At 36.0% G+C, this 19,160-nt stretch overlaps 1 protein-coding gene across 10 annotated transcripts in view; it reads right to left on the minus strand.

Annotated features, from left to right (window-relative positions):
• The window catches only part of ATOSA (atos homolog A), a 100,661-nt gene that overhangs the window by 53,774 nt on the left and 27,727 nt on the right, over window positions 1-19,160 (minus strand). For 2 of the 10 annotated variants that reach the window (XM_063596651.1, XM_003827849.6), the window contains exon 1: window positions 16,452-19,136. The exons of the other annotated variants lie outside the window; for them this stretch is intronic. In XM_063596651.1, the coding sequence (XP_063452721.1) occupies window positions 16,452-16,488 (37 nt within the window). In that variant the 5' untranslated portion in view covers window positions 16,489-19,136. Of the gene's footprint in view, window positions 1-16,451; window positions 19,137-19,160 lie in introns of those variants that run through there. 10 annotated transcript variants of the gene reach the window in all.

Genomic DNA, 19,160 nt, shown 5'->3' on the forward strand with positions numbered 1-19,160 from the left:
GGGAGGACCACTTGAGCTCAGGAGTTCAAGAACAACCTGGACAACAAAATAAGATCCCTGTCTACACACACACACACAGAAAATTAGCCAGGCTCAGTGATGTGAGCCTGCAGTCCCAGCTACTTGGGAGGCTGAGGTGGGAGGATAGCTTGAGCCTGAGAGTTTGAGGCTGCAGTGAGCTAGGATTGTGCCTCTGCACTTCAGCCTGGGCAACACAGTGAGATCCTATCTCAAAAAAAATAAATCAAAATCGGCCAGGCACAGTGGCTCATGCCTGTAATCCCAGCACTTTGGCAGGCCAAGGTGGGTGGATCACGAGGTCAGGAGTTCAAGATCAGCCTGGCCAACACGGTGAAACCCCATCTCTACTAAAAATACAAAAATTAGCTGTGTGCAGTGGCAGGTGCCTGTAATCCCAGCTACTTGGGAGGCTGAGGCAGGAGAATTGCTTGAACCCCGGGGGCAGGGGAGGTTGCATTGAGCCAAGATCGCACCACTGCACCCCAGCCTGGGTGACAGAGTGAGAATCTATCTCACTCTGTCAAATAATAAAATAAATATATAAATAATAAATATATATTTTATTAATAATATAGTTTAATAAATTTATTAATAAATTAAAATATTAAATTAAAATAATATTAAATATTAAATTAAAATAATAAAATTTAATAAATATTATATATTAAAAATAATAAGTAATAAAAATAAATAAATAATAAAATAAAAATAAGGATTTAAATCATAAAGTATGTTTTCCAACTACAATGGAATTAAATTAGAAATCAGTAAGAGATATCTGGAAAACCTCAAAATATTTGGAAACTAAATGACTGGTGATTTTAATAGTCATTGCACCACCCTTTACTCTGAAATGAGGTTACCAAGTGCTATGGGCTTAATTGTGTCCCTTCCAAAACTCATATGTTGAAGTCCTAACCCTCAAAGGGGACTGTAGTTGGAGACAGGGCTTTTAGGAGGTAATTAAGATCAAATGGGGTTATACCAACAGGGTCCTAATCCCGTACAACTGAGAATATAAAGAAATGTTATATTCTTTATATTCTCTTAAAAGATGAAGGCTCACATAAAGACCATGCAAGCAAGCCAGGAAGAGTGCCTCACTAGAAATAAAATCAGCTGGCATCTTGATCTTGGGCTTCCCAAACTCCAGAACTATGATAAAATAAATTTCTATGGTTTAAGTCACCCAGTCTATCGTATTTTGTTATGGCAGCCTGAGCTGATTAATATTCAAGGCTAAATAAAAACCAGGAATTTGAGTCCATCTTTCCTATTCTTTCCTCAAACTCAGGGGAAGTGGTCTTGCCCTTAAGCTCTAGATTCCTGCAGGCATGGTGGGGCCTGCATGTAGAGCTAGGTGTTCTCAGTTAATAAAGAGGGAGTAACAGGAATAAACTGGGGTTTCCAGAAGTTTTACACTTGGGGAATTTGGGGATGCATGCTCAGATTAATAGTGTGGTACTGTATTCCACTACCAATTATTGTGTATATGTACTTCTGGTTGGCACTCAGTTGGAGAAATGGTACCTTGAATTCCTAGCAATTACAGTAACTATCCAACCACCTTACTAAGGGAAACTTAAGAGGAAGAATAAATTTGGGATTGGGAGAGCAGGGGTAGGAGTAGGAAATGTAGGACTTTGTGAATGCTACATGTATTTATCATTTTTGTTTGCTGTTAAACATCAAAGTCCTATGGGCTTTAATTGTTATGATGATTAGAAGTGAAATATATCAAAGACTGAATTATCAGTCTTACCCCAAAAGAGAAAAAAGAAATCTTCTGTTCTATGGCACGGTGAAGTCAAGTTGGGGGGCAGGAGAAAAAGGGAGAAAATTAAGACAAAAGAATGAGGAATAAAAGGAAAAGAAAAATGATACATACATGTAGCATTCATGAAGTCCAACATCATTTCGTACTCCTACCCCTGCTCTCCCAACCCCAAATTTGCTCATCCTCTTAAGTTTCCTATTTACCATTATCCATGCTCAATCACCCAAGCCAAAAACGTAGTAATTGAGTCTTATAAATTGTACCTCCTAATAGCTCTAACCAAGTTTAGTCCTCACTGCCAACACTACTAAGGCCATCACCTCTTTCACTGGTCTCTCTACATCTCATCTCTTACCGTTCCCATCCATCTTTACCTCTCTTGTTAGAATTCTAAAAAACGTAAATATGATTATATTGGATTAAATCTCCATAATGGACCCCACTATATACTAATAAGAGCCCAAACTCTTACACTTTTTAAAGCAGTTTAAAAGTCACTTAGTAGAAACAGAGGTGAAGCCTCCCTTACTCTCTCAGGCAGACATTTATTATTATAGTATTGCTATTAAAGCTAATAACCAGTGACTTCCTATAAGATGGAAGCTCTCCCATCCACTCCTATATCCTGAATACCTGAATATTAGGATTTTCTAAATAAACAATCATATCACTGTAATATAATGTTACTTCTTTCCAGTCTTTATGTTTCTACTTCTTTTTCTTGCCTTATTGTAATGCCTAGCTATACAATGTGGTATAAAAGCAGCTTGAGTGTCTTCTTTCTGATCTCAGTAAGAAAATATTCAATATTTCACCACTAAGTATATTAGGTGTAGATTTTCATAGATGTTCTTTAACAGGTTGAGAAGGTTTATAATGTTATCTTGGTTTGATGAATAGCATGTGAAAGAAATCTCTCAAGGAAATATTATTTTTTACTTAATTTAGAATGAATCGAGTGCTGAAGAAATTTTAAAGCAACAAACTTGTAGACAAGAATTGCTGAAGAATATGCCACTTTTCAAATTATTTCTTATTTAAGAAACATCTATATATTTAAAAATGCTTACCTTCTTTAACATGCCAGAAAAAATACATATCCTATTCACCAAGAGTGAACCCTAACGTAAACTACGGACTATGGGTGATGGTGTTAAAAAAGAGTACCACTGTGGGCCGGGCACAGTGGCTCCCAGCACTTTGGGAGGCTGAGGCGGGCAGATACCTGAGGTCAAGAATTTGAGACCAGCCTGGCCAACAGAGTGAAACCCCGTCTCTACTAAAAATACAAAAATTAGCTGGGCATGAGGCATGGTGGTGAGCACCTGTAATCCCAGCTACTTGGGAGGCAGAGGAAGGAGAATCACTTGAACCCGGGAGGCGGAGGTTGCAGTGAGCCAAGATCGCACCACTGCACTCCAGCCTGGGCGACATAGTGAGACTCTGCCTTAAAAAAAAAAAAAAAAAAAAGTACCACTGGGGTGGGTGGTATCACTAACAGGAAGGTTGTGTGCATGTGGAAACAGCGGATATATGGGAAAGTTCTGCAAGGTTTTGCTGAGAACATAAAACTGCTCTAAAAACAAACCTTATTACTAATTTTAAAAAATTACTTCCTACAAAGGCCAGAAAAACATATACTTATTTTGTGCAGTTTTAAAAAAATAAAAAATGAAAATAATCTATTCACTTATTCTAAAATCATATTTAAGAAGGCTCCCTTGGGAAGCACTGATTATGAAGAAAAAAAATTACTGGAGAAAGTGACTTGAAATTGACTTCAAGCAAAAAAAAGAAAGTATCAAAGCTCAGATGAGTCTTTACTGCCCCAAGAGCAAAAAAAAAAAAAAAAAAAGTCCACCCGAATAGGCTTAAATTAAAAGTTTACCTTTTATATTAAGTATTTTACTATCTGTTAAGTATGAATATACTTACAAGTCTTCGGGCCTGAAAATCAGACTAGATTAGTTACTAGAAGGGATAAGTGCTAATTCTATAATATCATCTGTTCCTGAACTTGTATTACAAGCAAAAAAAAAAACTGTTAAGTGGTTAAGGGAAGCACAGTTCTCATAGTAACTGACATTCTCAAAGTCTACTGACAATAACCTTGTTTCTCATATAACCTCTGGTGCTGAGTTTCTTGAACAAAATTCCCCTGGACTAGACTACTGAATATTTATATCAGGTTTCTATATTTTAGAGATATGCCAGAATAAGAGTATCTAATAAGTAGTAAAATATATTGTATAATGACGGCTTTTAGCATTCTATAAATACAACAGTCTGGGAAATAGCAATTTAGTGCCAGTCAGGTTTCTGTTTATAAAAGGTCTTATCTATAGAAAATAGCTGAAAAAACAGTTGAATTATTTCATTTACATTGAAGACTGCTGGTAACTGCTTTCTGGTTTGTGCTTGTGGATCAATCATGCAGTTTTAACACTGTTATAATGTTATAATAATGGCTAATACTTCTTAGGCTCTTACTATATGCCAGATTCTGTGATGAATATTTTTTTTTTTTAGACAAAGTCTTGGTCTTGTGGCCCAGGCTGGAGTGCAATGGCACGATATCAGCTCACTGCAACCTCCAACTTCTGGGTTCAAGTGGTTCTTCTGCCTCAGCCTCCCAAGTAGTTAGGATTACAGGCACCCGCCACCATACCCAGCTAATTTTTTTTTTTTTTTTTTTTTTTTTTTTTGGTTATTTTTAGTAGAGACGGGGTTTCACCATGTTGGCCAGGCTGGTCTTGAACTCCTGATCTCGTGATCCACCGGCCTCAGCTTCCCAAAGTGCTAGGATTACAGGTGTGAGCCACCGCGCCTGGCCGATGAATATTTTTTCTTATTTAATCTTCATAAAATACTAAGAATACAGTAAAAGTTAAGATACTTGCCCAAAGCCCACATATTAACCATCACACTGTACTTCCAAGAATAGGCCCATTGTATATGTAATAGTCATTCATGTACAATTACTATTGTTAACTAATCAAATCTAAAGTGTCAATTTTAAGACATACTACTCTTTTATCTTTTACTAACAAAAAAGCTTCCAATTAAACTATAGTGTGGGCCAGGTGAGGTGGCTCACACCTGTAATCCCAGCACTTTGGTAGGCTGAGGTTAGGAGTTCAAGAACAGCCTGGCCAACATGGTGAAAACCCGACTCTACTAAAAATACAAAAATTAGCTGGGTGTGGTGGTGGGCACCTGTAATGTAACCCCAGCTACTTGGGAGGCTGAAGCATGACAATTGGTTGAACTTGGGAGGCAGAGGTTGCAGTGAGTCGAGATCCTGCCACTGAACTCCAGCCTGAGCAACACAACAGAGCAAGACTCAAGTCTCAAAAAAAAAAAAAAAAAAAAGGCAGCAATCTTATATCAGAGATTTAAAATGTAGACTACATACATTTTAAAATAAACTAAATATGATTATCCTAAAATTATCAGTTTTATCAGATTGATTTAAATGCAATATATACTACTAGATCTGAAAACAAAGTGAGCAAACTATTTGAATGATTTTCAGCTTCTTTTAAATTTTTATTTATAACTGACATAATTATACATACTTACGGGGTAACAGTGTGATGTTTCAACGTATTTATACATTATATAATGATCAAATAGTATAGCCATTATGGAAAACACTATGAAGGTTCATCAAAAAATTAAAAAAAGGACTACCATATGATCCAGCATCCCATTATTGAATATATATTCAAAGGAAATGAAATCAGTATGTCAAAGAGATACCTGTACTCCCATGTTTACTGCAGTTCTTTTAAGCGTCTTTTGAAAAGACATGCAGTCTTGGAGAATGAAACCATTTATCACAAGCCTCTTATTTGAAGAAAAAATAAAACAGCTATAGGTACAGGTGTTTATAAGAACTGCATTCGTTAACTTACGCTTACATATTTCTAGTCAAACGGTTTGTACATTAATCAAAGTAAAAATACTTCCATCAAAATGTATGTTTAATAAACACTGGTTAAAGTAAACCTGTATTGTAAAAAATGGGATGAATTAACACTGGATATTTTATGAGAAAGGCTGCCGAAAGGCACTGAGCTGAAAGTTGACTTCACTCTCTGTGTGAATAGTAACCAAGAGCCCCCCTACAGTGCTATGGGGTCTTTCTCTTCCTTTCCACTGCTCCCATCTTGATCAGCCCAAGAGAAGCTTATCATCTGAAGGAGCAATGATGGGGAGGGTAGACCATGTTCCATGAAAGCAGAAAACTGTCAATTCTAAAAAAGGGGGTGATGGACCAGAAGTGTATGAGAATGATAGCTTGCCAAAAAGAAAATGAGATGATGTAATCACATCAAGAAAGAATATCCACCAGTTCCTTCAGTCATTCAGCCAGTTGAAGGAGGCAGGCAATGCCACCCTTGTAACCGTATGAGTGGATTCATTCATTACTTTCTGTGCAAATACAGGAAGATCAATTATTTGAGATGGAAAATTATAATTGTAAATGGCAGTTGTAAATATATCACCTTGCTATAAGGTTGGTAAGAACAGAAACAACACATTTTCTGATTTTTTTCCCCACAAAGTAGTTTCACATTGCTCTGTTTCCTCTTTGAAATAGTAACTCTGCCAAAGGCAGTATCCTTTGATAAAGATAACAATCAAGTAGTGGGATTTAATGCTAAAGTAACATTTTAATTAATGTTTTATTGGATGACTCTGTGGTCATTATCATTAACTTCAGGCAGCCAAGTATAGAATATTTCTAAATATTCTAAACTAAACTGGTTTTAGTTCAGCTGATTCTCACACAATGAGAACTGTAGTCAACTAAGTACAGCTATTATGATCAAGCAATTATTTATTTTGTGTTATTCTGAAATCCTCTCTTTAGAAGATAAATTTGCCAATCTGTTTAAATTCTGTATTTAAGTTGGATCTTTCCCCTAGATTTTGATAGCTAAATAGCAGATCTTAAAGATCAGCATTTATAGTTGTAATATATCCTGAAATTCACAGATCTCTCAATAAAACAAAAATCAAATGAAAATAATGCTAAGCAACTTGCAAAAAGTATGAAAATTGCTGCACTAGAAGCCAGAAGACCTGGATTCTAATTTCATCTTTGTAATAAACTAGCCCTGAGACCTTGGGAAAAGTCAAACTCTGTGAGCCTCAGCAAACTCACATGTAAAATGAAGGTATGTGAAACTAGATGGCCCCTTCCAACTCCAATTATCTAATTCTACTTAAGCCAAATTTTGAAATTACAAAATACTACAATCCCATTTATTGTTAGTATCAGTTTGGCCACAAGCACAGACTCTTACATCTAGCCTGCCACAAACTAAAAATAATCATGAGGGTGTTGGCCAGAGTACAAAACTTGTTCCAACTGTAGCTGTTTTGCTTTTTGTGACTTGAAATCTTAGAATCACTTACGCCTCCTCTCTCTCACTTATTTCCAGTAAGCCATCAATGTTAAAGTCTGACTGCTATTTCAGCAATCTCCCATATCTGACTCCTCACCATTCCCAGACAGGCCAGAACACTGGATGCATAAAGGGGAGTAATGAGAGATGGGTGAAAAAAAGATCCTATTTATTTTTTTGAGACAAAGTCTCACTCTGTCACCCAGGCTACAGTTTAGTTTGATCATAGCTCACCATAACCACAAACTACTGGGCTCAAACCATCTTCCCACCTTGGCCTCCCAAACTGCTGGGATTACTGGTGTGAGCCTCCACACACGGTCCCTATCTACGTTTTTTAACCTCACCTTCCATCACTCCCTTTTATGCTCCCATCACACCTGCCAAACTCATTCTCTCCCAGGGCCACCACAAGATGCCCCACCCTCTGTATTCCACTAAATCACTAGAATTCCTCCTGTTTCCAGAACTCCCCTCATAGCAGGCCTTATAAAGACGTACCATGAAAAAATGTTGTGGTCAGAAAGTGATTCATACTTCATGCATTAGGAGAATATTCCAATTCTCTTAACATGCTTTCTGCTTTTCCAATCTTCAGATTTAACGGTGGTTCCCAAAAATTATAGCTAGTGACTCAAAAAACACTTGAACTTTTTAAAAAAATTGACCCAGCATCTTGCTCTGTAGCCCAGGCTGGAGTACAGTGGCACAATCATACCTCACTGCAGCCCTCAACTCCTGTACTCAAGGGATCCTCCTGCCTCAGCCTCCCGAGTAGCTGGGACCACAGGCATGCACCACCACACCTGGCTTCTTTTTTTTTTTTTTTTTTTTTTGTAGAGACAGCATCTCACTATGTTGCCCAGACTGGTCTTGAACTCCTGGGCTCAAGTGATCCTCCTGCCTCACAAGGTGCTGGACTTACAGGTGTGAGCCACAGTACCTGGCCTTGAACTCTTTTTTTTTTTTTTTGGAACTAACTTTTTAAAAACTGTATTTTAGCCGGGCGCAGTGGCTCACGCCTGTAATCCCAACACTTTGAGAGGCCGAGGCAGGCGGATCACAAGGTCAGGAATTTGAGACCAGCTTGACCAACATGGTGAAACCCCGTCTCTACTGAAAATACAAAAATTAGCTGGGTGTGGTGGTGTGTGCCTGTAATTCCAGCTTCTCAGGAGGCTGAGGCGGGAGAATCACTTGAACCCGGGAGGCGGAGGTTGCAGTGAGCCGAGATCACGCCACTGCACTCCAGCCTGGGCGACAGAGGGAGATTCAGTCTCAAAACAAACAAACAAACAAAAAAAACAAAAAAACCCTGTATTTTAAAGGTTTAAATCTCACCATATATGAAAGTCTTTAAAAATATTATTTGGTAGAGTTTTAAAATCTTTATAAAGTTCCTGAATATATCTGTTAAGTTTATTCAAAAATTAGATGTTTGTTGCTTTTGTGAAAGGCTTTTTTTTTTTTTTTTTTTAATTTTTGGAGAGATGGTCTTTCTATGTTGCCAGGCTGGTTTTGAACTCCTGGCCTCAAGCAATCCTCCAACCTCGGCCTCCCAAAGTGCTGGGATTTCAGTCATGAGTCACTGTGCCTGGCCTACATTTTCTAACTTAATTTCTATTCTTATGGAGGAAAAATTTAACTTTACCTCTTCATCAGATTCTTCAGATTAAAAAATTAGGGTAAGAAACAATCAGATGATCTCTGTTTCAGCTTACATACATAATTCTTCATTACATCCATCTCATCTGATCCTATTACCCTCTTTCATGGCTTTTTATCATTGTTAGAAGAGCCTATGACATCTTATACTTTTCCTTCTTAGAATTTAGCACAAATAAAATTAAGTCATTATTTGAGCTTTATGAGAATTAAGACCAACTACTATTGCTTAGCACAGTGCTTGACATGAACAGGTAGGCACTCAAATGGATGTTTAATGTGTCACCATATTTTGTTTTCTTAGTTTCAGCTTATTTCTGGTTAAAGTGATGAAAGCTAATTGTTACCCTTCCCAGATAACTATTACTTTATTCTTCTCTTGGATTTCATAGTTTAATTGCCAATTGTTTTTCTATCTTATCAATGTAATTCTCTTCAATGAGATAAGGAAACATTTGTTTAAAATGATTAGGCAATCACTAAATCTCTACATCAAGGGCAAAAATTGTCAAAAATAAAAAATAAAAGGAGAGAACACTTTGAGTTCTAATTTCTGTATTGATTACTAGAATTTCTAGGCCTCAACAGTCATTTGAAGGATTATAGATTGATCACAGCAACCTATTGAATGCTTATGTGAGCAGCTGAGGGCAACTCAAGCTATACAAAGAAAACTAAATTCTAAGTAATTTGAAAGGCTAGAAGAGTAGAAAAAAGAAGTATTTGATATTTATGTGTTAAAAACTGTCTGAGATTCAGCTCTTCTCCAGAGGCAATGGGAGAATAAGCTACTGTTGCTAACTTCTAGTAGGGGGCAGTCGTATGGAGAGAACACAGATAAGCCTAATTCATGGTAATGTGATAAAGGAGGTCAGGCGCAGTGGCTCATGCCTGTAATCCCAGCACTCTGGGAGGCCGAGGCGGGCACATCGCTTGATGTCAGGAGTTCGAGGCCAGTCTGGCGAACATGGTGAAACCCCATCGCTACCAAAAATACAAAAATTAGCTGGGCATGGAGTCATATGCTTGTAATCCCAGCTACTTGGGAGGCTGAGGCGGTAGGATTGCTTGAACCTGGGAGGCGGAGGCTGAAGTGAGCCAAGATCACGCTATGCCACTGCGCTCCAGCCTGGGAGACAAAGCAAGACTTCCATCTCAGATAAATAAATAAATAAATAATTTTTAAAAAGATAAATAGAATAGGAGTAGATCAAGGTGCTATGGGAATATTTAGGAGGGAACTCAATCTTGGACATCAGAGAAAGCTCCCAGTGGGTATGATATTTAAAATGTATGACTTAGAACTAGTCAGCGTTATCGAGAAAACTTACTGGTTTCCTCAATTCATTTCTGTCTTACCTGCACTAATCCTATTCAATTTCATTTCTCTGCGCTCTGTGTAAACCATCAGACACAATTCATCATAGTCTCAGGGCCTGAAGACTCTCAAGTAGAAAATATTGTCCTTTTCACTATCCTTTGTGGGAATATTCCTGATTATATGGTGTTATCACTCCACACCTCATACAGAAAGAACTCTGAGACAAAGATCTGAGAAAACATTGTAACAAAAGGAAACAAACTCCTGCCTCTCAAAACCAAATTCTAGATTTACCTATACTCTCATAAGAATATTCTGTTAAAAAGGCAACAATCCACTATCCCAGTGCTGTTTTTTCCCCCCAGCTTCATTAATCCTACATAAATGGCACATGACTTTCCAAAATTATCCTTAAACTTAACCTAGTTTAGTCTTACATTTTTACCTCATGGGAAAATGGTTACAACATAGGCTGGTCTCCCAAAATACATTCTGTCCTTTCAACCTCCTTCTCCCAACCATATGAATGACCCCTACTTCTAGTACTCTCAACATCCTATTTCCCACAGAATGCGTGTATGTGTGAAATCTAAAACTCCTGGAGAAATAAAAAGTGGACGGAAGACAGGACTTTTTAATTAAGAGGTGAGAAACTTGGGCACACACAGATCAGTTCTGCTTGATTCTCTTGAACAAAGATAGAACTGGGTGACATTCATAGCAGTGGACCTGTCATTTCTCGTGCAGAATGATTTCTGGAAGAGATTCCGGGTGGCAGTCTAAGGCCAAAGGAGGTGTCATTAGGTCTTCTCTAATCTCAGTCTACAACTTAGAGATGTGGCCTGTAGGTTCTGAAGACCTGAACACCGCATTCCAGGCTGGTCCTTTTGTGCTAGGTTTTCTATTTGAAGCCCATCTAGAACGTAGGAGTCCACAAAGGGATACTGGGTACTGTCCAGGGCAAACCCATCTACAAGGGTACTAATGTATGGAGCACATATGGGAACATTTTACCATATCCCTTGAAGTGGGGAAAAAATACCATGTGACACTTTGCTTGCATACATGTTCTGAAAGTTGCATCCAATCTGTTTTAAGCCTCAATTTTTAAATATTAATGCTTTCATACTCTGACTATAAACAAATTATGTTAAAAAAAAGTTCTTAACCTAAGGTAATTTATGATCCTCTTTGGTATTTTCCACAAAATTATGTGTACATAAATATAGATGTGTTTTTCCCCCTTGCAAGGGGGTTGACAGTATTCAGCACATTCTCAAAAGGGTCAGTAGAAGATGCTGACGTACAGCAATCATTCTTTTTCTACATGGATATTTTTGAGAGAAGCAATTTAAGGTAAGTATGCATTACCCAAAAACATATACACCAATGCAATGTAGTCAGTTAAAATTAGGATACCTATTTTTAAAAGGGTTCTCCTCCCCTTTTGTCAACTGTAAGTAGTCTCTGGGCCCAACGCAGAAGCTAATTGGTTAATATTACTGGACTCAATGACAGTGATAAAATGGAGTATACTTGGAAAATACTTTTGTTTTGTTTTACATTTGTGTGTTCTCTTTCATTAAGCTAACCTGCACCTTCCAGCAAATTGGAGGGCTAAATTAGTTTATGTAAAAAAAAAAAAATCACAAAAATTTTACCCTTGATCAAAATATGAAAAATAGAATGGAAACCAGATTAAACCTCTCTCCCAAAATAACATATGTCAGCTCAAAGCGATGAAAATACTGTGGTCAGCTGAAAGAAGCTGAAGTTTTGTGTACTTATGAAAATGACAAAAGAGCATTTTGGCTTTGAAGTTTGAGTTTTCACAAAACCATTAGATTTTTAGTCTTAAAATTTAATATTTCAAGACAATTACACTCGTATCTGTGATGATATTTAATTTCTGCCTTCCAGGCAGCTGGCTTGTCCCTTGTCATTAATATGGAAGGCAATTACAATGTCACCTTTAGCTCAGTTCTAGCTGAGGAATTCAAAAGAAAAGTCAGAATAAAGTTACTTCCCAGTAAATAAATCACCAAGGGATTTAGCAAGTCTAGTCAATCAGCTTAGCATTTGCAGGGGTCAGAGGGGTGGGGGAAATCTGGGGGTGTCAGCACACACGAGTGTACATACACACACAACAGAAACAAAATAACACTACAAGAATCAAACTGTATGAATATGTTATCAAAATACTACAAACAGAACAAATGTTTCTTTTGCCTTCTATGTCTCTTCTCATTTTACTCATTCTTTCCTTACCACTATTGACTATTATCTTTCTTCAGATATTTAGCCATGCACTTACCCATGAACCCTGTCTTCTTTTTCTGCCCCAATCCCCATATCTCCATGGCTTTCCAGTTAATGAAGTACCTTAGGAAACTGAGAAACCTAGAAGTGTATCTTAGGGAAAGGTCTAAAAAACTATGCTTAAAATTCTCAAAATACTGAGAAAACTCAACATATTCACGTTTTTAATGTAGAATAACTTTAAAGAATAGGAAAGTTATAATACAATCTCACATTTTATTATAATAACTAATTAATAAGTAGTAATGAATCTAAGTACTTTCGCACATTCTTTCATTTAAATCCCACAATCATCCTAAAATCTCATGATACCGAGGGGGATACTAAGGCCCAGAAGGTGAAACTATGCCCAATATTACACACACAGCTAAATAATAAATTATACAGGCAATCCACCCAAAATTGTTTTTCCTTTTTATTTATTGATATACCACAGTTGTATGTATTTTTGGGGGTACATGTGATATTTTAACACATGTATATGATGTGTAATGATCAAATCAGGGTAACTGGAATATCCATCACCTCAAACATTTATATTTCCTTTGTGCTGGGAACATTACAATTCTTCTCTTCTAGGTATTTTGAAATATACAATAATTATTAACTATAGTTTCCTATCATATTATTGAATGACAGAACGATTTCTTCTAACTGTATGTTTGTACCCACCACCCAAAATTTGAACCTCAAAAAACAAAACACCTTCAAAATATTAAGAAAACAGAAACCAACATAAATTTTAATGGTAAAAATTTAGCAATGTTAAAGAACAGGAATATACATAACTGATTCACACAGCATCCCTCTCATATGACAGATGACAGGAAGCTTATAGCAAAATCTGAGGCCCAACCATGTATGAGCCTTAGGGGCTGATTACTTTTTATACTCTATCTTGACTACTTCCTCAAATTTATAATTTTACTGTCCCTGGGCTTATTATAAACCTTCTCTTCAAGTCCTATGATGTCCAGAAGTCTTTCAGTGAGTAAAACTGAGGAATCCAGTGAAAAAAAGAACAGAAAGATATTTCCAGTTTCTCAATAGTCCTCATGCTGTCACTTTTATAACTGAGCCTCATCACAAAGGATTATATAATAGATTCAAGTAATACTGCAAACAATTATATTTTTAAAACTTAGGTCTTTGATTTTTTGATACTATAACATCTGAAGATTAAAAAAAAATTTACTATATACTTGCAAAAGCAATACAGTTTTATGCAAAAACACTGTCGATATGTGAAAATGCCTGACAAAAAGTTGTCAAGACCAAATTTTTGGCCCTGCTGACTATGAAAAGCAAATATTTCTTGGATTCAAACTATGAACAAGTAATGAAATTTCTGCAAGGAAGAGTCAAGGAAAACATGTGTCATATATCACTTAAGGCATACATATAGAAATCAAACATTTGTGATAATACCTGAAGTAGGAACGATTTAAAAAAAGATTTTCACAGAACACTTAAAGAAAAACTCAGATTGTTAACCCTTCCCAGTCTGAGTTTTTAAGTTACATATTTTTTAAAGAACTGTAAACAGCATTATATATTATTGCCTGATTTCAAAATAATCAAAAACAATCTGTTTTACTTAAAACCAACTGTAGCAATCACTGCATCTAGTAAATACTAGCACTTCTATTTGCTATTCCTTATAAAGAGGCAAAAACAAAAAAGAAATCAGTTTTTGAGAATTAAAGTATTTTTCCATAAGCACAAAACAATAGCCAATTTAAAGATCTGACATAGACAAAGACAATAAAAATTATATTGTCAAATAATAGACAAATCCAAAAAATTGAAATATGCTAGCAATGTTATTACAACTGACCAGATTATAAACCTCAATTACCCTGAAGTTCTGCTACTGAATAGGAACTTTCAGATGCTCCAGTATATAAAACATTTTTAGGTGCTAAGCCCAGCAATAATGTCTGGAATTCTGCCAATAATATTCCTCCTGAACACAATGGCAAAGCCTCTGTGTGACACAGCAGTACACTCAACTTTCTTACAATTTCACGTTCCCCCATCTTTTGCAGCATATGAATGAGAAATAGCCTTTCTCTTGGAGGCTCTATTAATTTTTATGAAATAAACCAACATAAAATGGGTAGCAAATCAATTTAAACAAAACTTTGTTTTTTATGGTTCTATAATTAGAAAATAAAATTAGTAATTCATAAGAGTTACAGCTAAAAAATGAAAATTGCTAGATTGACTTTCATGTGGTTAGTCATATTTAACAAACTTGAGTCCTCTCTGCCTGTGTCTGCCTCTCACTCCAAACTCCCTCTCATACCCCTACCCCTTCTACACACAGCTGCTTTTCTTGAAGTGAGTGCTTTATACTGCGGAGGCCACCAAGTCCAAATAATATAACTTTATTTTGCTATAATTTTTATAACTTCTATCAAATTCAAGTTTTTGGCTGCACCTTACAAACTTGAAAATCTAAGAAATGCCAGTCTTTTAAACTTCAGCCACATGTAGATCTATGTAAAACATTTTTTTAATCTTTAAGGACTATTTTGTAAATTTTCACCAATTATTAGAAATCTTTTAAATACAAATATTATATACATAGTACTGTTACAAAGATCAGCAAAGGGCACAAAAGCATGGGATAATACTTTGAGTTCTCTTTAGAGAAAAGAAATATCTCTCCTTACCAGAAATGCTAACACTGTTAAGACTTTCTAATGACAGGTATTTTTTGAAAAGAACAACAAAACCCATCCTATTCCAAACTATATATATATAACAATGCCCTAATATTAACTCTGAGCTTATACTAACTTTACTCATCAGACATACATCACTGAGTGAACTAAAGGCCACTTAGCCACGTAAAACGAAAAAGCAAAGGAAAAGCTGGTTATTAGCTCAATACGGATCGTTTGTAAAATGGGCAATATGCTAATTAGTCTGTTCTGCTTTAATTAAAAGAATCATTAGCTAAATCACAAATGTAAACTTTAATTTCACAGTATTTGAGAAAGATACAAAAAGACCTTTTGTTTATTAAAACACTTTAAAACTTTCCTATAATCTGTTGAACAGACCAATTTTTCCAGATCCTATATAAACAAATGGTAACCTATACTCTGTTTAATTATCACATATATTAGTATAGTTTAATAAGATTTGACTATATTTGAAGTATTAACTAAGTCAGATATGCAATTATTACATTTAGGAGGCCTACTTCAATTTTAAAATACTAGTTTAACCTTGTATGTTGTCTTCAAAATCCTTTATCCTTCAGTTTTCTATAGTGGATGTTTAATAGAAGACTACACTGACTTTGCGGTTGAATTATGACGCTTTATCTGAACTGCACAGAACTAGTCAATGAATTAAATAATTAAGAGATTGCACAATTTGAGGTAGGATTTTCAGAAATGCTTTATAAAAAGATTTTGGCACACCAATTCCTTAAACTATGTCAAAAATCTCACTTAGTTAAATTCTGACAATCTTTGTCAAATTCAGAAACATGAATTCAATTAAAAATATGCAGCTTATTTAAAATACATTTGTCTTAACAGCTTTAATTTAAAAAAATACCTCCTGCCCCCACATACAGTTAATGCTTCTGGCTAATGCACATTCTCTTCTCTGTATTCTCATTTCTATCACATTTTTCCCCATTGAAGTGAGCACATTGTATTTGGTTTCTTTTCTTCCTACTCATTGTTCAGTTCAGCATTTTAATAATCTTTTCAGTACTGCTGTTCGAAGAAAACAGGCTATATGAAGCTAAAGAAAATTCTCTAAGTTCAATGGTTTTCAAAGTGAGATAATTTTCCTAGACCTATTTATTAAAAATCCATGCAAAGCAAGCACCACAGCCAACTGGTAAACAGCTACAGAAAATTGGAAGCTTAAAAATAAAGCCGTTAAAAAACACTTCACTACACACCTTCTCTGTGAAGCCCTTTGTTTCCACTGAAAACCATACTGGAATCCTTGTATAAAAGAAGTTGCCTTCTGGCTATCAATAGCTATACTATCAGTAACTGAGGGATCCAGATGTCTGCAGCGGTTAAAACAAATGTTCAGCGTTGGGTGCTGATCCCGCTTCCCTCCGTGTAAGGTTTTTCACAAAGGCAGCAGAGTAAGAGCGCACATAGCAACAGCACTCACAGCTGATTGGACAGAGGGTGTGCTCAACCTCCCCTGCTCGCTAGGTCCACTACAGCTTCCTGTCTACTTGGCAGCACTGTCATGTTTTCTTTGCTCGTCTTACAAACTCAGCTGTGTTTAGGCAACTTGAAAGGAAAGAACAGTAGACTGATAATGGCAAAGTATTCTAGCGTTTGCCCCTGAAATGTGTTTCTTTAGTTGCTTTTAAAACAGAGAAATTCGTAAGACAAAAATTTATTTCAGTTAGTGATGCACATAAACTGAAGACAAAGAAGGGTTGTGGAAGGAATCAGTTACTTCACATCTAAATTAAATCAGGTTCTACCAAGTGAAACCCTCTGAAAATGTATAAATACAAAAATTTACAACAATCAGAATAAAGCATTGTCAACCTTCATATACCTGGAACTTTATATAAAGTATTTTACAACAAACTTCACAAATTCCTAGAAAAGCACAACCTGTTACATATTTAAAATGGGATAGGTCCTGAAATGGTCTCTCCTCAAATGCATGCAGTACCTTTTAAGAGGGCTAAAGAAACAGGTTACCAGACTGACTAGAAAAAGATTCAGAAAGGAAAAATTATCAGTTACTTAGTAATCTCTGACAATACAAGATTTAACTAGGTATTTGTGGCAAAATGTCTCTGGATACATAGAACAATGAGGTTTAGCTTAAATTCATTTACTTTTTGTTATCATAAAATTACCCAGAGATATAAAAGTATAGACTTTTTTTCAGGTTTCAAGTACTGGGCTTCAGTTTACCAGTTCATACTGTCTCCACAAACTTTAACAGCAAAAATCCCTCCCCAGCTTACAAAGTTGTTTGGGAGAATCAATGAAGGTAGTAGGGGATGAACAGATGTGATGAATTATAAAAATTTCTCATTTTAGAAATATTTCTCCTGAACGTCACATCAACTAGGATGGTGGTTTTCAAACGTTTAAAGCAATGGAACTCTTTATTTGCATTCTTCCTATAAAATGCATTATCAGTGGTGGCTCTAGGATTTCCATACAGGAAAGGTTTGGGGGAGTAGGCTGAGGCCGCAGCAGAAGCATGCCGTTTATTACTCAGATCTTTGTTTATCTTGAGTGTCTTGGGGTTAGGGAGTGGAGTCTGATGGAAGTGTTGGAGTTACTAAAGTGCCCCATGAGCACTATGAGGCTATTTGTAAGTGAGAAGCCACAAATAGCATGCAATTTCATATCAGACCCAGAATCCACAAGATTTCTACCCCTGAAGAAGCTTCTAGGATTCCTGGAGTTCTATAGTACAGAAGAAATACAACCCGGAAGAGGCTTATTGCTTTAAAGAAATCTCATTAAAGAATCTGATCACCGGCTCCACATTTAGCCAGAGGGAGAGCTGCTAAGCCCCCTGAGAAATAACAAGACGTGTTTGGAAACACAATAAGCCTGAGGTAGGTGACTCAGAGAAAGAATGGCACGGTAGAGACAGTAAGGAATTTGGAGGTAGGCCAACCTGTGTTCAAAACATGAATCTGCCATTTACTAACAGTGAGACCACATATAAGATTATTATACCATTATGAGCTTCAGTTTCCTCATCTGTACAACTTCCTAATCCAAGACTAGTCACAGGCCCACTGTACTTTTTCCTTAACACTTACTGCACAGAATGTAGAAAGACTGTTTACAAAATGACTGGTTTAATGACAGTCTCCTCCAACACACTGTAAGTGCTTAAAAGGTAGGTACTATGTCTACTTAATTGTTTACCTAGCACCATGCCCCATTTATATTTTATACAATATTTGATTTGATTTCACAATCATGGGAGGTGACTAGTGCAAGTAGAACATCTTATTTGACCATCTTCATTGTTTAAATAAGGAAGTTAGATCTAAAATTTACAAGTCACAACTGGAAGTTAAAGGAAATCAAATTTAAAAATTTTTTGGATTAATAAATTTATATTTCAAAATTAACCTTTTCCTATCTCCTATAATACATAATCCCAGGGTTGTTTTGGAATAGTTCCTTTCAGTTATAATCCTTAAACTTTAAAATTAAAGGGTAGTGATATCATATATCTATAATATAAATCTATTGATGTCATATAAAAAGAGAATTTACAGAAAAAACATTAAATGTATTTAGTCACAACATGTAATTATAAATGATAAAAGACACTCCAAATAGATGTGCCACCTTAAAAACTTAAATCCAACTGAGACAGAATTTTATTTAGGGAAATGCTCCCCTCTATGCTGCTAGTTTTCCAATAAATTTCAGAACAGCACTTCATACATTTTTGAAAAAAGTTTGCTTTTCCCCAGTTTGCTCATCTTGGTACACAAAACTAAATAATGAGTATGCTATAAAATGATGGCACATTATCTACTTTGTAAATCTCAAGACTACAAACTAAGAATCTGAATAACATGAAATTCTACACAAGTGTTAGTCCCAGATTCTCAGTTCTCAATCCCCAACCATAACAAACCTCCTTCCCC

The sequence above is a fragment of the Pan paniscus genome, chromosome 16, assembly GCF_029289425.2.
Source record: "Pan paniscus chromosome 16, NHGRI_mPanPan1-v2.0_pri, whole genome shotgun sequence".
NCBI lineage: Eukaryota > Metazoa > Chordata > Mammalia > Primates > Hominidae > Pan > Pan paniscus.